The sequence below is a fragment of the Ursus americanus genome, chromosome 2, assembly GCF_024610735.1.
Source record: "Ursus americanus isolate L20-20 chromosome 2, mUrsAme1.1.p, whole genome shotgun sequence".
NCBI classification, from domain to species: Eukaryota; Metazoa; Chordata; class Mammalia; order Carnivora; family Ursidae; genus Ursus; species Ursus americanus.
In genome coordinates, this window is record NC_142128.1 from 7,850,312 (window position 1) to 7,871,797 (window position 21,486).

At 53.7% G+C, this 21,486-nt stretch overlaps 2 protein-coding genes across 3 annotated transcripts; both read right to left on the bottom strand.

Moving 5' to 3' along the window:
* Positions 1-1,358: 1,358 nt before the first annotated feature.
* CLDN15 (claudin 15) lies at positions 1,359-8,034 on the bottom strand. Of its 2 annotated transcripts, none has more exons than XM_045773827.2 (5): positions 5,920-8,034; positions 3,060-3,155; positions 2,079-2,160; positions 1,874-1,990; positions 1,359-1,796 (listed from the first exon to the last, which is right to left on the bottom strand). In XM_045773827.2, the coding sequence occupies exons 1-5, from the start codon at positions 6,134-6,136 to the stop codon at positions 1,676-1,678; spliced, it is 633 nt and encodes a 210-aa protein (XP_045629783.1). In that variant the 5' UTR covers positions 6,137-8,034; the 3' UTR covers positions 1,359-1,675. The 2 variants fall into 2 exon arrangements, with proteins under 2 accessions (XP_045629783.1, XP_045629782.1); XM_045773826.2 differs by having other exon boundaries at positions 3,060-3,224.
* A 131-nt stretch (positions 8,035-8,165) lies between these two features.
* Positions 8,166-11,934, bottom strand: FIS1 (fission, mitochondrial 1). Its single transcript, XM_045773828.1, has 5 exons — positions 11,777-11,934; positions 10,750-10,882; positions 9,350-9,426; positions 8,794-8,899; positions 8,166-8,476 (listed from the first exon to the last, which is right to left on the bottom strand). Exons 1-5 carry the CDS (start codon positions 11,819-11,821, stop codon positions 8,379-8,381), a joined length of 459 nt encoding a protein of 152 aa, XP_045629784.1. The 5' UTR covers positions 11,822-11,934; the 3' UTR covers positions 8,166-8,378.
* Between the last annotated feature and the right edge of the window lie 9,552 nt (positions 11,935-21,486).

Sequence of the window (21,486 nt, forward strand, 5' to 3'; positions counted from 1 at the left end):
GATGCTTGGCCCTCCACGAGAGGAACGTGGACAGGATTAGAAAGACGGGGGAGAAGCTCGATTAGGGGAATCCTGTCCTGAGCAAGAGAGGATGAGGGCCCGACCTGGCGAGGGCAGTGAAGGGAGCAGAATAGGTGGATGTGAAAAACACTGACGGGGAATCCACTGGATCTGGGTGGGGGAGGTGGCGGAAGGGAGGTGAAGGGACAGCCTGAGATGATTGACATTGTGGAGATGTGCGACTCAGGGGTCAACGGTGCCGGTCACAGGAATGACAGGAACTGGCTGGGGGGCAAGCGATGAAGTTGGTGAATTTGCCAGCCTGGGGAAAACACACGGGGGGTGCATGAACTTCTGGGGCTCGGTAGAGAGGGCCCAGTTAGAATGCAGATGTGGGGGGGCGCCTGGGTGGCTCAGCTGTTAAGCGTCTGCCTTTGGCTCTGGTCATGATCCCCGGGTCCTGGGATCGAGCCCCACATCAGGCTCTCTGCTCGGCGGGAAGCTTGCTTCTCCCTCTCCCACTCCCCTTCCTTGTGTTCCCTCTCTTGCTGTCTCTGTCAAATAAAATAAATAAAAAAATGCAGATGTGTGTGTGTGTGTGGGGGGGGGGGGTCTCTACATCCCAGGGGACCATCAGTGCAGGGGAGTGGGTAGGATGAAAGAGAATGAACCCAGGCCGCCCACAGTGACTAACTGGTCGTCAGGTCAGCACTGCCAGGGCTGGGACCAAGGTAGGGCCCTTGCCCCCTCCTTCCATCGGACACCAGGCCTCTCTCTTAAGGCCTCATTTTCCTGTCTCCCACCAGGCCCGTTCCAAGCCAGCCCACGACCCAGTGCCGTGTCTGAGTTGGACACCGCCGAGTCATGCACACCACCGATATGCAACGAAGAGCCCTCGTTCAGAGCCTTTTCTGAAAGTTGTTGAAACTTTCCCCAGAAAAATCTGCCTGAGGAGACCTGGTTGATTTGACACGCAATTTCAAAGGGCTGTCTATTTGTGATGTCCACTCTTAGGTACAGCTAAAGGAACTCTACTCAAGGTCAGCTGTCTCCTTGAGAAAGGTCGAGGGGCAAGAGGGACTTGTTAGCTCAGGCTGGCCCAGGGGTATAGCTCTGTTCTCACAGGTGGGTCTTCGCTTATCCACTCCTTGATGACTCTTGTCAGTAATTATGAGTGCCACACTCTTGAAAGTATTTGCAACCCTTCCTCTCTTTTTTGGATGAGACAGTCCCAAGGTGGTAGAGAGAGAGGGACAGGTGACAGCCTGGGGTCCAAGAACTGAGACGGCCCTGGGGACCACTCCAGCCACCCGTTGCCCGTTGCTTGGCCAGCCACTTTATGTCACCTTCCATCCCCGAACAGTTCATAGTACAAATTTATTTATACATGTATTTATACAGAATACAAACGGTCGGGGACGCCGCCTCCCCCTTAACCAATCAGCGCCCAGACCCAGAAGGTCCTGCCCCAGGAGTCCGAAGGGAGTTCTCAGGAGGCGGGTTCTTGGCAGGCAGAAGGCGGCATGGCCGGGGCGGGAGGCGGGGCCGGAGGCGCGGTCAGAGCTGGGCGTGGCTTCCGGGCACGGGGTGGAGCCGGGGCGTGGCCTGGAACCCGGGGTTCGGGGGACCTCTCTCCTCTGGGGGCAGTGGGAGCGGAATGGGGTCCACAGGCGTCCTACACGTAAGCGTTCTTCCCGTATTTGCCAAAGGTGCTGTCGTCGTCTTCGTCCAAGGCCGCGGAGCTCAGGGGGTCAGCGAGGCCGGGGGACTGCACCGCGGAGGCCCCGTAGGCGAGCCTGGTTCAGAGGGGCCTGGGTCAGTGGAGGGGCGCCCCCACCCCGCTCGCCCCGCCGCCGCCGCGCGCCGTCCTTACCTGGGGGCCGGGTCCGCGTCGGGAGCGCGGCAGCAGCCGGAGCCGAGACAGAAGCCGCCCAGGATGGCGAGCAGGGAGGCGCTCCAGCCCAGGTAGAGGGCGGGGCCCAGCTCGTACCTGGGGACACGAACGGTGCCGGGCAGCGCTAGCTCCGGCCTGGCCGGGTCCCACCCACAGCCCCCCAGGGCGGGGCTCCCACACTCACTTGGTCCCTTGATACAAGGGGTCGAAGAATTCCTGGGTGATGTTGAAGGCGTACCAGGAGATGGCCACCATCCCGCAGAAACCTGGGGAGGGAAGAGGAGGGCCGCGCTCGAGCCCCCGGCCCGGCGGAGGGGAGGGAGTGGCGCAAGTCCAAGAGCTAGCTGCACTCCCTCCCTGGCTGCCGACCCTTCCGTCTCCTAGGGTCCCAAGCGGGGCCCCTCTTTCATGTCTAGTCTCCCGCGCTCTGCCCTTGGCCGTGCTTCATCCCCCGCCTGCCCAGTGTCTTGATCACTCGGAATCTGCCCCATCCAAATCCTGCCCCTCCGGGAAAATCCAGCTGCCCCAGCAACGGTCTGGCGCAGCCCGCTCCTTCTGCCTCCCAGAGCCCCCCGAGCCTGTGACAAGCCTTTGCCACTCAGTGCAATGAAGGCCTGAGGCCAGTGAGACCCCTGGGCAACAGGACCAGCCTCGCCCCTCTCTGGGGGCTCCTCCAGTTAGTCACGGAGTCTTCTGAGCCTGTTTCCACGTGGAGAAAAGAGGGCAAGACCCACCCTACCTCACAGGCTTGTTGTGAGGTGATGCGTGCAGGCGTGTTACAGACTGAAGAGATGGCCCGTCGCACGGTGTCGTGACTGTGTGCAGTGGGTTTGCATGTATACCCCTGACTCTGGTCTTCTGGGCCCGGCTGTAAGCTCTGGGGGGGCAGATGCTCACTCACCTTTGGGGTCCCTCTCACACCTGCCTCCTAGGGGGGCCTCAAGAAACATTGCTGACGGACTGATTTGTAGCTGAGGGATCTGGTGAGTATGAGGGAGGCTGGGGGGGGAGAGCTGAGCAGGGAGGGCAGGGGTCAATGCAATGGGGAAAGTGAAACTCGCACGGGGAGCGGCGAGCTGGAGAGGACAGGACACCCCGGTCTGCAGCCACCACTCTCAACTCCCCACCACAGCGCGGGGCACACCCACCACCTTCCCCCAATTACCAGCCAGTATGTGTAGGGCCCCCGCAGTGGCCGCCAGCTTGGCCTTCCTGGAGAGCTCCACGTTCCCGATGCTTATGCAGCGCAGCCCCACCATGCCTAGGAAGAGGCCCAGGAAGCCCAGGAAGATGGCGGTGATCATGAGCGCCCGGCAGGCCTGGATGTACCCTGGGGAGGTGGGGCGCGGCCATGGGTCCCTCAGCTGGCCCCTTCCCCCCTCCACGACCGAGCCAGCCCCTTTCAGCCAGGCCCTGCTCAGGTCTCAGCCCACAAAGGCCCGCAAGTCCTCTCCTTCGTCTTCGGGCCCTATTCAGCTGAAGGGGTCGCACGATCTCCTTCCCAGGAGCTCACCTCAGCCCCAACCCCCCCCGCCCCCCCCCCCCCGGCTTCGGTGCGCTTCGTGACAGGCTCTCTCCCTGACACTGCTGACACTTTGACCAGATAACGCTCTGTTCTGGGGGGGGCCGTCCTGTGCATTGTGGGACATGCGGCATCATCCCTGGCCTCTACTCATTAGATGTCAGTAGCAATCCGTTCCACGAGGGACAATCAACAGGTCTAGACACTACCAAATGATCCCTGAGGGACTAAATCACCCCCAGTTGAGAACCACTGGTCTGTTAGGTCCCCACCCTGCTCCGTTGAGCTACAGAAATTGCACTCAAGTACTCCAGCCCCTTCTTGGCATCCGCTTCTCTCTAGGTCCCACCTGGTGCCTGGCACAGCACCCCAGTCATCCTGAACTTTCTCCCAAAGTGACCGGCAGGGGGCAGCAGTGGCCTGTGGGTGGCTGGATGAGGGCCATTTCTGACCCGCAAAGTGGGATACCTGGACGCAGGGCCCATCCCGGCACATCTAGCTCATGTGTGTTTGGTGCCTCAGTTTCCCCTTTCTCAAAGCTGAAGGAAATGGCCAGCTTCCTTCCTGGTGCCCCTTCCCCCTTCTGTCTTTGATAGTTGCCAAGCACTCCAAGGACCTTGCTCCCCTTTCCCGGGTGGGGCAGTGTCACTGGTGCTGGAGAGGCTGGGTCCCTGCCAGGAGGATGTGAAGTGGCCTGAGGTTGGCGGGTAGGGAGGAGGGACAAAGTTCTCTGGGAGCACGTTCTCACTCCCAGCCACTCCTTCTGGAGTTCCCACCCTCTCCCCTACCCCGTATCCTCTACACACCCATTCATCCAGGCATCTCACCCTGGGACTGCCCGGCCCTGGGTCCCTGGGAGGCCGTGGTAGACAAAGGGGAGATTATTGATGGGCCCTGAGGGAGCGCGGGCTGGGCGTGATTAGATGATAGTCAGGACCTCCCTCGGGACCAGAATCGCCTTGGAAGGACCCGCCAGCCTGGGTTCCAGGCCCCCACCACCTGTGGGGCTCCGGGCAGGTTAACGCTCGTCCTTGTGGCTTCCCAGTGTTGGTACGAGGCCACTAACAGGCTGCACAGCCAGGCTAGCGTAGACAGCGCGAGAGGGACTAGGCGAAGGGCCGAGCAGTGAGTCTGGGACCGGACGACCCGATGCTGGGCGGCGCTGCCCCGCCCTTGGCCGCCAGCATGCTCCTGCCCCTCCGCCAGCAGCTCAACTGGGGCCCTTCTCAGTGCACAGGCTCCCGGCGAAGGCCCCTCCTCAAGCCACGGCATGGTGGGGGGTGGGTGAGGTGGGAATGTTGCGGCTACTGAGCTGGCTGCCTCCAATGTCTCTTCAGGTGACCCAGCATTCTGGGCTTCTGGCCCAGAGGGTGCTCAGCTTTTATAGGAAGTTTTTTTGGGGGCACTTGCCTTGCACACAGGAAGTCCTGGGGAGAGGGATGAAGGCATGAAGCCCCTACTGCTGTCTCAGGAGATTCTGGGAATAGTGGGGGCACACAGACCCACGCAGATCCCCTAACTTCTCAGAGCGTCTTCGGCATTCCTGGGGGATTTCATGCAGCCCTGTTCCAAGCCCAGTGTGGGCTTTAGTTCTGTCCGCTACCCCGCACCTGCGGCAGGGCACCCGAAAGAGCACGACAACTCCAAGGAGGGCGGGGAGCGACGGTGAATAGGGCGCCCGGTCCTCCTCTCTCGGTCTCTGGCACCGGGCCGACTGAAGGGAGGCTCCCCTCGGGATCCCGGGGGGCTACTCATAGGGTGAACAGAAGAAGATGTGACAGCCACCAGGGAGAACCCTCTGGGCCCAAGGAGCTGTAGGCTCCAACGTGCCAAGAACTTCAAAATACACACTGCCCGAGAACACGAGCACATGCGCGCACACACGCCCTACCTGCCCACCTGCTTCCAGCAGACACTGAGCTGCATGGAGACTCCCTTCCAAAGGGCCCTTTAGAACTCGCCTTCCCCCGGGACCGATGCCCCAGCAGCAGCCTGAGCTTCTTACGGGTCTCAACCCCAGGAACCCAAGATGGGGCATCCTCCTCACCCCACAGACCCAGCCCGCCTGCGCCAAAGCAAACGTGCTGAAATTGGTTGTGCGCGTACACATGCTAACACATCGTGCTAGCGTTCTGTGTGCTTTATCCCAACACACGACCATCCCATGAGCCAGTGCTATTAGCACCCTGGTCCCGCAGGTGGGAGCTATGAAGTTCACGTGATCACCTGCCCGGGGCGCAGAGCTGGTAAACCGAGCCCAGCAGGCGGACCCTGGTGCGTGCGCGCGTAACCACCAGGAGTGTCGCATTAGGGCAGGGGGACACGTGGGATGAGGTCTCCACCACAGTTCCAGAAAGGGTGCTGCCCCCAGCACTCCCAGCCCCCCCAGCTTGATCCAGGCCTCCCTTAACAGTCTGGCGCCCAAGGCCCGACCGTCCCCGGGGGTCTGTCCCTCCTCCAGCCTCCCGCCACCCTCTGCCCCAGAGCTCTCCCCATCCCATACCGGAGAGGGCCAGCAAGGACGGAAACTCGCGGCAGTTGTAGACTCCCATGGAGTCGGTGGCACAGCTAAACCAGAGGTTCTCGAAGATGGTGGTGGTGGTGATGACGCTCCCGTACACGGAGGACACCCGCCAGTAGCTGTTTGACAGGGTCACCCCCAGCATCAGCAGCCCCAGGGCTGCCATGAAGAAGCCGAAGGTCTCCACGGCCACCGACATGGTGGGATGCAGGGCCCCGAGGGGCGCCGGGGGCCCCAGAGAAGGAGAGGGGGCTGAGCCCCTGGGGAACCTGAGGGGCTTTGGCTAAGGTGGGGTGCTAAGGCAGGCTGAGGAGAGAGAAGGGGGGCCAGCTGCAGTCTGGGCCTCAGGTCTGTCTCCCGGTTTCTATCCCCGGCCCTCTCTCTGGGTCTCTGCTTCCAGGAAGGTCCAGGCAGAGGAATGAGCCTAGAGCACCGGGCAGCTGTTGACGAAGAGATGGAGGGAATAAAAGAAACGGGCCAAAAGTCCACCCCCTCCCCCAGCCTCTGGGCTCCCCGCCCCAGGAGGGGGGCGGAGAGGACTTGAGGGAGTGACGAGCTAACAAACGGATACGGCCAAGGAGGGGCCCCCATGGGAGGCAGCAGGAGCCAAGGGGAAGCGTCTCTGACTCAGCCTTCATCGGGGGGCCAGAGAATGGAAGAAGAGGGACAAGGACAGAGGAGATGACTGAGAGACAGAGACAGAGAGCGCCCACAGACAGACCTCTGGTGTGGCGGGATCCGGGGAGCAGAGCCACTCTCCTGGATGTTGGTGAGAACAATTTAAGAGACGCAAAAGACCTAGGGTTTGGGCCACTGAGTCTCCAAGGAAGATTCAGACTGGATAAGGGACCAGGGTATCTGGGAGAAACCCACTGCTCTGGAGTCCGGCCAACCCAGGTCCAAACCAGACCCGGCATTTCCCAGAGTGACTTGGGCTGCAGTCTGAGCCCCTAAGCTTGTTCCTGCTTCTGTGAGCTACCTCTGGCTTCCTCGCCCCATGGGGCGTACTAAGACCTGTGACTCCGGATCAAAAGCTCCCCGCAAGTGTGAATTGCTCCCTCCTTGCTGACCACCCGGGGTCTGGGTACCCCCAGCTGGGGTGAGGCCACCAGTGGGCTGCTTTCCTCCAAACCTCAACTTCCTAAACTTGAATTTCCCCCCCTGTTGGGTTGATCTTTGCCTCTCGGCACCAAGCTTGATCTTGCTGCCAAGGGCCACTGAGGGGGATAAATCACAGGCCCAGAATGTGATCCTGGGGCTAATCAAAGCAGCTCGGTTATCAGAACTGTCACCAGCTCTATTAATTATGACGGATTAGAAACCTCCGGGTCCCCACCCCAAGCCAACGCTGAGCACCTGCTGAGCACCTGTCCCGCTGGTGTGGAAGGTTATCACTTCCTGCCCCTAGGCCACAGCCAGGACAGCTGTGGTCCTCCTCCAAATGCAGCAGGGACGCAGTCTCCAGGGGACAGGGGCACTCACGCAGGACATCACTGAGCCAAGTGTACCCCCCACTGCGCCCCTCCCGGGGCCAGGCTCCCTTGTGCTCCCCGCAGGTGCCTCCTCCCCTATCCCCCCAGGCCAGGCCGTCTGGGCTGTGGAACGAGAGGTATGCAGTGAAGCAAGACAGGCCCACGCTGAGCCTGGCACGGGGCGGGTGTGGGGCAAAGCAGGCTGGGTGGGGACTGGGTCCCGACCTTCCATCTCTGGGGATGTCCTGAGTCTAACTTTTCTCAAGAACTCTGAGGACTCTGTGCCAAATGCCCATTTCTGCCCCGGGGCAGAGGCCCCTCCCTAAGGAGGATGGGGGGGGGCACAGGAAGACAAAGGGAGGGAAGGGCGGAGGTTTTAGAGGAAACTGAGTGGGGGGGCCCTGGTGTGGAAAACTCCACGTGCTGAGAGGCAGCTGTGTGGGTCAGAGGAGACAGGAGACATAAATCTGGCCGGTCCCCTCCGCTCTGCCCTTCCCGCCTCCAGTCACTGCTTTCTCCCAGGATTCTCGCACCATGCAAAGGCCCCGTCCCCATCCCTGGTCGGCCTACACAGCCCAAGCACACGGCTCTGGGGGAGGAAGGAAGGGCGTGGGGTCTGGGCAGCTTGGCGGACAAAGGTGAACCCCACACCAGCCACAGGGGGTGGGAGTAGGAAGGTGAGCAGGAAAGGACCCCAAGTGACCCCCACCTTTGGGCCCAATGGAGCCCGCCCCTTCCTCAACACGGACACAGCCGTTCCCAAGCCAAGGCCCAGTTTTATTTACACTCATCCTGGTGCACATGGTTTGGGGCAACTGGACACGTCTCTGGGGAAAGAAGGCTGAACGCCCAGAGCGCAGTGATGGGGCTTAGAAGAAAGGGACAGCAAGGATGGATGGGTCCCCCCTCTCCGAGTGTCCTGGACAGGCTCCCGCGCAGCCCTGGGCAGAGGCGGACGTGCAGCCTCCTTCAGGATTTGGACTTGGACACAGCAAGTCCGATGAGTCCAGCCAGGCCCGCCACGCCCAGGGCCATGCCTCCGACAATGGCCATGCCCACTAGGCCATCTGGGGAAGGGAAAAGGGAGACTGTCAGGGGCCCAGCCCCCACAGGGACCCTGCCCACCATCTTCTCCCTGCCCGATGCGCCTCAACAGACGTGCCTCTTCCCCTGGAGTTGGGAGGTGAGGGACTCCAAGGGAAGGCTTCTGAGGGATTGAGGAGGAGCTGCCTGCGGGGGGAGGGGGTCATTTAGAGGGAGACCAGACAGCCCAGGCCTGAGGGAAGGAAGAGGACTTAACCAAGAGCCGAGAGGCACCCGGGGATGAGGGGGCCCGGGAGACAGGAGAGTGGGGAGTGGAGGAGGGCGGAGAGGAAGGGTTCACCTTTCTTCATGGCCTTGTCGATGAGCCGTTCCAGTTCCTTGGCCTGGTTGTTCTGGGGCTCTGTCTGCAGCAGCCCCCGCACATACTTTAATGCCTTCTCATATTCCTGCACTCAGGGAAAACACACAACACCCCCCCCCTCAGGACTCTTATCACTCCTGCCCATCAGAGGGGCCTTCCTTCCGTTGGCCCGGGGGCTCCTCCCTCTCCCTCCACCTCCTCCCTCACTCCAGCCCCACCCAATGGAGTAGAGTCCACAAACAACCCCAACTGTGTGGGGGTGATAAGCTGGGGGAGATAACAACCCGAGGCTTGGGGCTGCACCCCAACCTGAGGTCACCTTGCTCCCCACACCCTGGGCAGCTGGATCCTCTCCCTCTCACCTTCCCTTAGCCTGCTCTCACCTTGCACCTCTGTACCCAACACCCCCCCCCCCCCGCCACCTACGGCCCTCCTCGGCCTCCCTGACGGCCAGGGCTCTCCCCTGGAGGAGAACGAGAGGGCGCCGTGGCCCACCCAAGGCGGGCGGAGGGGGAAGAAGGGAACTCCGCCTTACCTTGAGCCGGTAGTTCCCCACGGCCAGGTAGAAGACATAGTCCCGCTGCTCCTCTTTACTCCCTTTGGGCAGCAGCTCTGTGGAAGGCGGGGGACAGAGTGTGAACACCGCTTCTCTCCTTTCCTACTGCTTGTGTCCCAGAGACCCCTTCCGCTCCCTGACTCCCCATATGACCCTGGGAGAAAGCACCGTCCTGAGCTTCCATTTCGGCTCCGGTCCCTCTTGGCCCCCCAGTCAGACCTCTGGGGCAGCACGGACCCAGGCTGCCAGACACCCGGGTGGTCAACACCCTGGTCTCGACACTGCAGTCACTTCCGGTGCCCCTGAGGGAACCGAGAGGAAAGCAAGGCGCCGGAGAAGCCGAGGACAGCTCTCCTCACTTCTGGCACCTGCTGTGCGTTCTCACTGCTGCCCAGACACGTGTTCAAGTAAGTCTGCAGTCCCTCCCCTTCTAAAAAATCAGCTCGAAACTCATCTTCCATTAGCATTCCCTGAATGATGCACTGATTCTTTCTGAATTCGGTGACTTCCCAGAGGCTTCTGTGCTCAGTTGTACGCTATGCGCTAGAATTTGTGGTTAAGTGGTTTCGCAGGTGTTTGTAAGTCTTCCCAAGTGTCTATTCTGTCTCCTCACCTACAACTGGCAACGCTTAGAGACCCCATCTACGGCTGTGGCCAGCTGTAGGGAAACCTGAAAAATCGGAATGAGCAAAATGGGCAAACGTAGCGTGAAGCTATTTGTGTTAGAAAAGAGTCTCGCCGTCCTTTGCCAGAACGCCGTTTGTGTACGCATGATGACTTGACCAAGAGAAAGGGGTACAGGGGACAGAGAAATTTAAAGGTCAAGCATGGTGGCCTCCGACAAACGGTGACCCATCCAAAACCAACAGGAAATAGGATTCCAATCCAAACAGCGCCACCTGCTCCCAGGTTTGGGGCCTGTCTTCATACTGCTTCCACACCACCCTCACGAAAGGTTTTCAGCAGCTCTGAATAAGCAGCATGGTGGGAGCAGAGCACAAGGGACTGGGACACACAAGACAGGAGCTTCTAGTCCTCATTCAGCCATTAATCCATTAGCTGTGTGACTTCAGACAAGTCACCCTTCTTGTGGTCAGGCTACCAGATCGCCCGAGTCCTGCGGGGACCGACATGCTCCCGCTCTGTCTGGCTAAACAAGGATGAGGTGGTAATGAGCCAAAAGCACACTGGGAGAAGCCAGGCTAAGGGGCAGCCCTTGTCGCAGGTGTTTACAGGAAGATAACTGTGACTATTGTAGGCTCCCGTGTTGAAAAAGGATCCCAGCACTTGAGACGGAGGGAGTGAAGGAGGCCATGGCAGTCGAGGACAGATCCGGACGGTAGCTGGGAAGGGGAGAGTTGGGGAGCCTAGCACCTCACCCTCCAGCAGTGCGATGCCTTTACGGATGTCATCGTTGTACTTGCTTCGCACCAGGCACCAGGCATACTCAAACTGCGTGCTCTTGGACACGGAGCCTGCTGCCTTCTCAGACTGAAATTTCTTTTCAAACTTCTGCCACAGGAGAGGAGAGGAGTCATTTAGAAATGAAGGGGCGCGCCATTCTCTACCAGGACCTGCGTGGTCAATTTCCAGTTACAACCCGTCTTCCCCAGTCTCTGCCACATTTCCCTCGCGGGTCTTGGCAGCTGGCACGCCAGGTTCTGCTAGCTTCATCCCTGGAACCCAGACCCAGGGATTCTGCTTCTTAGCGACGGGCTGTCTCCTTGGACAGTAACCCCGTCCTCTTCCCTCCCCCTAGTGGTACCGAGCGGAGATGCCACCTGGTGGCGGCTCCAGGCACCGCTCCCGAAGCAGCTGACCCCGAGTGGCTAAACAGTAAACACGCTGTCAGAACTGCTCAACAACAACCCACGCAGTCCCTCGTCGGTGGCTGCTTCCCCCAACCAGCCCCACCCTGTCGGGCCTGGGCCTTTTCTTATCTGCAAATTGGGAATAAAAACAGTGTCCACCTCCTAGAGCTACAAAGATTGAGATATGGCCTGCAATGCACTTAGCACCGGCCCGGATGAAACTTCATGGTAGTCGCTATATTCCCCCCTCACTGAAGGAACAGTAAAAAAAAAAAAAGAAAAAGAAAAAAGAAAAAAGGCGTCCGTACCCTGACCACCTAACTCCCGCACGCGCCCAGAACCTGTCAGTCTTCTCACGCCAGACCGCAGGCCCCGAGTCTGGGGCGTGGCGGCGCAGAAAACTACAACTCCCATTAGGCTAGGGGACAAAGTAGAACCTCTGGGCAGGGGCCGGACGCTGCAGAGCATGCCGGGAGCCGTAGTTCAGCTTCCCTAGGCAAAACTGGTGCTGGGTAGAGGGTCTGGCCCCAACCAGACTCTCCTCCGGACCCGCCCGTCCGATGTTCCCTTTCCCTCCCTCGAGGCCAGGCCTCACCAGCAGGTCTTCCACAGACACCAGCTCGTTCAGTACGGCCTCCATGGCCGCCGCCCCTGCAATCCTCACACCTAGGTCGCTACTGTGCCACCGTCTCCATGGCCTACTGGCAGAGCTGGAGAGCCACTTCCGTCGTCCGGAGGAAGCGGGCCCCCTCCCCATCGCAGAGCCAATCATCTTACGCAGCTGGCGCCGAGCCCGCCCCTCGCCGCCGGTGGCGCCCCGCCCCTTCCTCCCGCGCCGGCAGCGCACGCGTTGGGGCACTAATGCGCACGCTCGGAACGGTCCACCTTTCACCACCCAACGTGCGGACCGCTCACAGTACGACTCCAAGTCCCACGTTAGTCCTCGCGAGTGCCCTGCATGTGCCTTCCTCCACCGAGGCTGCCTTAATAGAGTTTGGACCTATGTCTTGGTGGTTAGCCCTTGGACTGAAAAACAGCAGAAAGAGAATGGTGGAGGACCCGGCATGATCTAAAAATTTGGGGGACCAGTCTAAACCTACCTCCCCTCTGGCCCCACCCCCTCGAAGTCTAGGCTATATGACCTTTCAGTGCCTGTAATAAAATCATAACTGGTACTAAGGATTTTAGGGCCTCTGCTGACTTAGAAGAGGATTGACAACTGCGCCTATTAACCATACACCCAGAGACTGGGGTACATACAAATAGGGCATAATATAGAAATCTTTAAATGGGCATTAAAAGAAAAGCTGTTGCCCCATTACTGGCAGAGAGGGTCCAATCTTTTAATAATTAGATAAAGCATCCTCTGGGCGTGCCTGAGGGGAAAGATCTGCTGTGGGTCATGGGCAGTGAGGAGCAGTCAAAACATCGGAGAGGTAAATGTTCACTCTTCTGGCACCTGTGCTATGCAGTGATGGGACCGGGTAGGTAGTGACTTTCAAATTCTCTTCACCTTGACCCACAGTGCTCCAGTGCACATTACAATGTAAGTTCCATGAGGGCAAAGCCCGGATCTTGTTTATCTTTGCACCCCCAGCACCTGGCCCAAGATTAATGTCCAGTAAATATCTGTTGAATAGACATGAAATAAAGCAAACAATAGTAAAGAGGGCAGTGCAAATGCAGGGGATTATCATCCAAAAACCTTCCATGTTTGCAAAGCCTCTTTAATTTTTTAAAAAAATTCTCATAATAGCCTTGTGAGTTAGGTAGGCAAGAGGCAGTCTTCTCTACTTAGCTCCAACAGTTGAAATAACTTTGATATGGGGAGTCTGTTAAAAAATAAAGAGGAGAGGATAGGACGAGTTCCTAAGTACGCTCTAGCTATCTTGAAAGCATTCAGGCCTAAATTTGTAAATTTTTTGCTGGTTTACACTAGAGGACTTTCCTTAAGCAGCAGGATGAACTAGGTAGAAACAAGTCAGGTTAATTTAAAACCTAGAAGGCAAGGCAATCCTGGGAAACCATTTGTTTCAAGTACAGTAGGAAAATTTAAAATGAAAGTAGCACAGTAGGAAAATTAAAAATGAAACCCCGCAGACTACCACCAGTGCTGCTGAAACTGTAATACCGGTTTCACCGTCTTAGTGAGCGGCCAGTATTTTTAATTCACGCTATTTATCAGTTTGTAATTATACACTTGTGTGATAACTTGATGAATGCCACCCTCTCATACGAGACTGGAAGCTACATGAGAGCAGGTCTGTGCTAGATTGCTCATATTATGTCCCTAGAGCCCAGCTCAGGGCCTACCACCATTACATACTCAATTTGTAAGTGTTGCATTAATAGATATTGCTGTTGCCATTATTCACTTTTTGGCAAGCAGTGAGGGAATATGAGTAAGAGCTAAACGATGTAATATTATCTGACTAGTAATCTATGGAAATAGTCAACAAAAGCAAAAAAAAAAAAAAAAGGGAAAAGCAAGACATGAAGACATTCATTCCTGCATTATCTGTGGAGGTAAACAACAAAAGCGCCAGGGAATGGTTTGATTAAATGATACATCAACATAATGAAATAACAGCCTTAAAGTCAGAGTCATATGGATTCTTTGCATGTGGATGGTAATATTCAAAACAAAACAAAAAAGCAGGCACTTCTCAAATTGGGTCCTGTAAGTGGGCAGAAAGGAGACTGGCATTCTTGGTTGGTGGGACTAAAACCTACAACTGGCACTTGTTAGCACATTCTGGGCCCTGGCCCCTCCCTAGGCTACACCCTTAGTTTCCAGCCTGCCTACAGCAACTTGTTGGTGGGCATCCGGGGAGAAGAGCTCAAGCAACACCCACTAAACACGGTGCCACTATTTGTGTTCTTCTGGTCTTCGGTGATCGCTCACCTCTACCTCCCACTTTCATTTGCTCTCCAATCAGGAAGTCCTATCCACCGCGAACTGACTCATTCATCTAAAACACAAACATGAGTTCAGGGCCTACTGTGTGCCAGGCACTCTTCGGAGTGCTGGGCATGAGAAATGAACTAAACAGACACAGTCCTCCTCTCGTGCAAGTTACATCAATGAAAGAGACAAGCCTGCTAACGAGTAAGTGACTGTCAGGCCACCCCCGTCTCCATTCTGTCACCATACTTCACACATATGTCAGATATTTTTTCCCTCTTCCAAACCCAGCCTGGCTGCCAGTTGTATTTTAAAGGTGCAAATCACAGCTCATATGTCCTGCTTAAAAATACCGTCTGGGCTACGCACAACACCGTTTAAATGTCTTCTCACGCACACGAAGCCCTTCAGGGTCGCCCCGGCTTACCTTCCCAACTTCATCTCCAGGCACCCTCAAGTCCTGCACGGAGAGACGTTTTCCTGGCAGCTGTCTTCCACCCGGAATGCTCTCCGTTCACCAAACACCGGAGCGCCTTAATGGCAGGGGACTGCCAGCCCCCGGGCCGTTACCCCTCCGGGACAGCTTGCTTCGATTCGGCCCCCGCGCCTCCAGCTCCTCCGGGTACAGAGTTTATCACCCAGTCCTGCAGTCCTTGATGTGGACAGGGACTGGGTCTCATTCATCTGTCTGCCAAAGGCCAGGAGTCCAAGCATCGTTTGCGGCGTGAAAGAGTAACGACAGGAGCTCTAAAGATGACTCTAGGACCTGCGGAGACGTCTGCACTTCCGGGTGCCGGTTAAGTTGGCACCCGAGGAAGCGAGGAGTCTGGGGTCTCCTCCCGGGCTGCTCTAGGAAGAGGGCTCGGTAGTCCGGAGGACCCGAGGGAGCCGCCGGCGTGCGGGGGAGGAGAGCGCCGCGTGGGCCTCGCGCGCCGCGTGGGCCTCGCGCAGCAGCCGCCTCCTCGAGGAGGCGGGGCCGAGCGGAAACCGGGGCGGGGGGCGGGGCGCGGGGGGGGGGCGGTCGGGGAACTCCGACGGCCAATTAACGGGCTAGGCTCGGAGGGAGAGGCGGGGCGCGGTGCCACTTGGAGGCGGAGCCGAGGCCCGGGAGTCTCCAACCTCATTCCCCACCCCGCCTCTGTAACCCCGGGGTGACAGAAGTGCTCCCTGCTCACTCTTGCACCAGAGACGCTCTCTGTAAATTAAAAGTTATATGTTGTCCGCTTTAGAGCCTGTCTTGGTACAGAAGTGTGTGATGGGTACACAGAACGTGCACATCAATCACCTGGAATCGTTAAAAATGCAGAGTCCCATTCAGCAGGGCTAGGGTGAAGCCCGAGAAGTTTCATTTCTAAGAAGCTCCCAGAGGATGCTGATGCTGTGCGTTCTCTAAGACCCTTTCAGGAGCAAAGGTGTGAAACAGTGGTCCTCAAAGTGCAGTCCCAGGAGCGGCAGCGTAGGCATCCCCTGGGAATTGTTTGGAACTGCAGATTATTGGACCCCACTCCTACACCTGCTGAATCAGAAAGTCTGCGGGGGTCAGGCAGTCCGTGTTTCTACAAGCCCAATGGATAATTCTGATGCACGCTGGAATTTGGGAACCAGTGGATACTGGAAAAGTCAAACAGCCTCAACTGTATATAGACTTGTGACCATGGTCAATTTGCCTTAATCTAAACTTCAGCTGAAAAATCAGGATAAAAATACTAATGCCTTCCTAGTGCATCTCTTATAACGAGGAAATGTGAGATGATGAAAGTAAAGACCTTGGCACACCTAATAAGCATTCTATAAAAGTTAAGCTGTCATTACCATTCAAATGGATTGCCAAAGGGCAATTCATTCGAGAAGGGGTAATTCACCTGGCCTGAGGTACTAGGAAAGTCTTCAGGGAAGAAAAGTCAGTTGACATTTGAACCAGGATCTCGAAGGATAGGAATGCCAGGTGGAAGGTGAGAAAAGGCATTGTAGGAACAGGGAGCACGCTAGGTAGTCTTAAGAAAGGGCCAGCGCTGGAAGGGAAAGTGTTGTGGGAGGACTAGAGGACAGGTAGCTGCAGAATAAATCATAGAGGGGCGCCTGGGTGGCTCAGTCATTAAGCGTCTGCCTTCAGCTCAGGGCGTGATCCTGGTGTTATGGGATCGAGCCCCACATCGGGCTCTTCCGCTATGAGCCTGCTTCTTCCTCTCCCACTCCCCCTGCTTGTGTTCCCTCTCTCGCTGGCTGTCTCTCTGTCAAATAAAAAATAAAAAATAAAAAATAAAATCTTAAAAAAAAAAGAATAAATCATAGAGACCCTGTGAGCCACGCAGTGATGCTTACACTTCATTTTTCAGGCAGAGGAAATGCCTTTACAAGAAGGGCAGGATCTGCTGTATTTATTAGAACTGGCAAATCTTGCGACTGTAGTGGGGAGGCTGTTCCGAGGGGCAGAGAGACCGGTTTGAAAGAGATGGTGATCGGTCCAGCTAGAATCAGCAAAGATTTAGGCTAAGGCACTGGCCCTGAAAGTAACAGGAAAATACTAGAAGGAGGAAAGGTTTCTCTGATAAAATGGACAGAACCTGGTGACCCAAATGGTTATGGAAGACGAGGGGGTGAGAGGACCCCGTGACTGTATCTAGGTTTCTAGCTTGGTGTAAGGGTGAACCGTTCTCTAAACACGTAGAAGGAAGAACAGGTAGATAGAGATTGTACAAATAGAAACCAGAACCCCAGGGACCAGAAAACCTCTCAGAAGCAGGCAGAAGAAAAGAGACAAGGAGCGTAAGTAGTGGATCGAGGAGCTGCCAAAAGGAAGTCCAGGAAGGCTGGTGTCCTGAGAGCCAAGAGAGATTTCAGTCGATAGCAGTGGACAATTATTTTAAAAAGTTGCAAAGATCTTAAATAGAATGAGGACCGAAAATAGGCCACTAGATTCGACAATGGTTGGTTATTTGTGGTGAGTTTAGAGAGAGTTATTTTACTAGTGCAATAAGGATGGGAAGAGATTTTTTTAAAGGATGAGGCATAGGTAGGGGAGGGGGAGTAAGCATATGGAAAATAACTTTACACTATTTTTCTGGTCCATCAAAGTGGAAAAGACAGGGCGCCAATGGTAGTGACCCCAACAATATTACCTCTCAACGATGGTGATTATCTGTAAAATCATGCATTCGGGGCAATGAATAATTTTATTTATTTGAGGTGCTTCTTGCAAATGACTGAATTGTGGAGAGCAGTGACACAGACAAAGAGGGATCCCCCCCCCCAAACAATAGATGTACCTTAAATTAAACTATTAAGGTGTGATTTTCCTGCTTGTCTATTCTGGGAACAACATCACCTTTGCCATTTGCCACTTTGGTTTTAGAATTTGGGAAAGAGAAGAAGAAGGACAAATCACAAAGAGGCAGGAGAATTTTCTGGGTCAGTGAGTTTTCATTCATTTCATTCAGCAATGAATTCAAGCTGCCAAAAGAAAAACTAGAGCATCTGTCACCCAACCTTATACACTGCCCTCGTCCAGCTCTGAGCTACTGGGTTACTGACTCTAGGAATTCTTTCCGGACTCACTGACCTTCCAGAATGTGGCTGTATACATCACCAAAGATGAACAGAGTTGCTTGGACCAGGGTCAGGGGCCCTTTTTCCAGAATGTCATGCTGAAGAATTATAGGAACATGGGTTTACTGGATAAAGATTCTGCCATATAGACAGGAAGCTTTTGAGGGTTTTTTTTTTTTTTTCTTTTTGGGTTTTGGGTTTTCTTGAGAGAGAGAAAGAGAGCACACAAGCAGGGAGAGGCGCAGGGGGAGAGGGAGAGAGAGAATCTTGGGCGTGGAGCCCAACTCAGGGCTGGATCTCAGAACCCTGAGATCATGACCTGAGCTGAAATCAAGAGTTGGATGCTTAACTGACTGAGCCGCCTGGTGCCCCAGCTTTTGAGTTTTTGTTGTCATTAACATCCATGGCTTTAACAACCACAACTCTTAATTTAGCCATGATTTGCATAAGTTCCATTTTGTTGATGTCAGTTGAGGAGTACACGGAGCATGTACTGGGCTGCAAAGGAAAAGGGGAGGTTGTGAGTGGCCGTCCAAGCCCAACCGAAAAGTTGTCCCAACAACTTTCATTAATTGAGTAGATTTGGAGAGGAGCAAGTCATTTTGCCTAAGGCTCTCCTGACTAATAATCAAGCCAAACAGTGACATATTGACCTTTTAATTTGAGTCCAATGTGAACTATTTATTTTGTGATAGATCTTGTAAATGATTTGTTGTTGTTGTTGTTATGACTTTTTGGCTTTACTGTGTTTTTAGATGTCTTTGTATTTGGTGGCTGCCGTTTGTTTTGGTTTGGTTTTTTACTTTGTTAAAGATTTCAAGCATAGAACTAGAAAAAAAAAGATCCCTAAATATTCAAATGTAGGCAAAACTCAAAAAGATTCCTAAAAGCATAATTAATTCCATGTATCCTATATGAAATACATTTAGTCTAATAAGTTCTTCTTTAAAATATAAATTTAAAGTGGAAATGCACTTAATGAATTGACTGAAAACCCCATGAAATACTCAAAGCTAGGTGAAAGAGAAAAAAAAATGCATGTAAAAACATGGAAATTCTCAAATGAGGAGGGATCATTTTATTTAACAAATGTTGGGGGGAAGCTTCTTGACATTGACCTTGGCAATGATTTTTTGGATATGACACCAAAAGCACAAGCAGCAAAAGCAAAAATAAACAAGTGGTCTGACATCCAACCAAAAGGCTTTTGAGCCACAAAAGAAACAATCAACAAAATGAAAAGGCAATCTATGGAGTGGGAAAAAAAATATTTGCAAATCATGTATCTGAGGAGGGGTTAATCTCCAAAATAGATAAAGAACTCCTATAACTCAGTAGCAAAACCACAAATGATTCGATTTAAAAATGGCCAAGGACCAAATAGACATTTTCCTACAGAAGACATGCAAATGGCCAACAGGTGCATGAAAAGGTGCTCAACATCGCTAATCATCAGGGAAATGCAAATCGAAATCACAATGAGATATCACCTTGCACCTGTTAAAATGGCTATCATTCAAAAGACGAGCGATAACAAGTGCCAGCCAAGATGTGGAGAAAAGGGAGCCCTCGTGCACTGTTGGTGGAATGTAACTTAGTGTAGTGGCCATGGGAAACAGTATGAAAATTCCTCAAAATATTAAAAATAGAACTATCAGATTATCTGGCAACCCCACGTCTGGGTATGTAGCCAAAGGAAATGAAATCACTACCTTGAAGGGATATCTGCAGCCCTATGTTCTTGTAGCATTATTCTCACCAGGCAAGACATGGAAACGACCTAAGTGTCCCTCAGTGGATGACTAGATAAAATGTGATACGTACACACAATGGAATATTAATTATTCAGCCTTAAAAAGAGGGAAATTCTGCCATCTGGGGACAACATGGATGGAACTTGAGGCCATTATGCTAAGTGAAATAAGCAGACAAAGAAAATGCTGGATGATCTCATTTATATGTGGGATCCAAAAAAGCAGAAGTCACAGAAACAGCAGAATGGTGGTTGCCGGGGTGGGAAGTGGGGGATATGGGGAGATGTTGGTCAAAGGGTCCAAACTTCCAGGTATAAGATGAAGAAGTTCTGGGAGTCCACTGTAAAGCACGCGGACCATAGTTCACAACACTGTATGATATGCTCGAAGTTACTCAAAGAGTGAACCTTAAGTGTTCTCACCACACACACATGTTGGTAATTATGCGAGGTGATGGACATATGAACTAACCTCACTGTGCTCATTTCACAATATATACATATCCTGAATCATCCAGTTGTATACCTTAAGCTTACACAATGGTATGTGTCCATTATATCTCCATAAAGCTGGGGAAAATGGTATAAGGGGGACAAAGAAGACTTTAGGTAACTGATTATAAGTAAATGTATTAACCGATTGATTAAACCATTGGCTATAAATGGCTTTAAGTGAATTATCTTTAGGGAGTTGATTTTAAGCCAATTGGCCTAGAATTACTTAGATTATGTTGCATTTCAGGAGATTTAGTTACTTAAATCGTTGATAGATTGAGAGACATCGACTCATTGACCATTTAATTATGTAAACTGATCAGACGTCACAAACACCAACGCTTTTAGAGTCTATTGGTAATAAGGTTGCATTGAGGGGCGCCTGGGTGGCTCAGTCGGTTAAGCATCTGCCTTCGGCTCAGGTCATGATCTCAGGGTCCTGGGATTGAGCCCTGCATTGGGCTCCCTGCTCAGCGGGGGAGCTTGCTTCTCCTTCTCCTTCTGTCACCCCCCACCCCAGCTCGTGCTTACTCTCTCTCAATTAAATAGATAAAATCTTAAAAAAAAAAAAAAAAAGAAGGATTGCATTGAGATAACTTTCTAGGCCCAAGATGGAGTCCTTCCTGCCCACGCTGCTCCATGAGCACACCGAAACTTAGATAGCTTCTATGTCCCTGTAAAGGCTCAGAAACCCATGCAGTCAGCCAATCCCCTAACGCCAGGCCAACTCACCCCAAGCCAGGCTGACAATGGCCCGGCCAATCAAATATTTTCTATCTTTCTCTTCCTCATTCTTTAGCCTTTATCTTATCAAAGCTTTCTGCCTTGTGCTCCATTTTGCAGTTTATGTCTTCAAGTGTTAAATAAAGTTTGTAGCACCTCAGTTGTCTGCTTTAATTACTTTTTAATAAATGTTCATCCATCGGGTTGTGGTTAATAAGCGAGGAGCGGCCCAGCTTATGGGGTTCTGGAGGGCACGTGTGCAGCCTCTGTGTTTGGAACTCAAATTTTGGGATAACACACTGTGCAAGCCCAACGAAGCGAGCCTAAGGCCAGGTTGGTCTGTTGAAGTCCGGCATTTGACCTCTGCTCTTTGTGAATTGGTTTTATGCATGCTAATTATACCTAATTTACTGTGAAGTGCTGTCTCTCTCTATCTCTGGATTTCTCCTGGATGACAGTGATTTAATTTTAATACCTTGAGTAATTTCTTCTTTTAAATAAGAAACCTGTCTGGGGGTGGCCGGGTTCCACAGTGTCAGGTGGGCAGAAGCAATCCTTAGTTTCGAGGCCATTTTCTTTCTTTCTTTCTTTCTTTCTTTCTTTCTTTCTTTCTTTCTTTCTTTCTTTCTTTCTTTCTTTCTTTCTTTCTTTCTTTCTTTTTCTTTCTTTTTCTTTCTTTCTTTCTTTCTTTATTCGACAGAGATAGAGACAGCCAGCGAGAGAGGGAACACAAGCAGGGGGAGTGGGAGAGGAAGAAGCAGGCTCCCAGCGGAGGAGCCTGATGTGGGGCTCGATCCCATAACGCCGGGATCACGCCCTGAGCCGAAGGCAGACGCTTAACCGCTGTGCCACCCAGGCGCCCCTCGAGGCCATTTTCTTTCCC

What these genes read in the sequence shown, in the direction of transcription:
- CLDN15 (XM_045773826.2), bottom strand. Translation starts at nt 6,136, where the DNA reads ATGTCGGTGGCCGTGGAGACCTTCGGCTTCTTCATGGCAGCCCTGGGG. An exon ending in CCCTTGTATCAAGGGACCAA is followed by an intron (nt 1,991 to 2,078) that starts GTGAGTGTGGGA and finishes TCGTGTCCCCAG; the next exon opens with GTACGAGCTGGGCCCCGCCC. An exon ending in GACGCGGACCCGGCCCCCAG is followed by an intron (nt 1,797 to 1,873) that starts GTAAGGACGGCG and finishes CCTCTGAACCAG; the next exon opens with GCTCGCCTACGGGGCCTCCG.
- FIS1 (XM_045773828.1), bottom strand. Translation starts at nt 11,821, where the DNA reads ATGGAGGCCGTACTGAACGAGCTGGTGTCTGTGGAAGACCTGCTG. An exon ending in TGTCTGTGGAAGACCTGCTG is followed by an intron (nt 10,883 to 11,776) that starts GTGAGGCCTGGC and finishes CTCCTGTGGCAG; the next exon opens with AAGTTTGAAAAGAAATTTCA. An exon ending in AGGCATCGCACTGCTGGAGG is followed by an intron (nt 9,427 to 10,749) that starts GTGAGGTGCTAG and finishes CGCCTTCCACAG; the next exon opens with AGCTGCTGCCCAAAGGGAGT.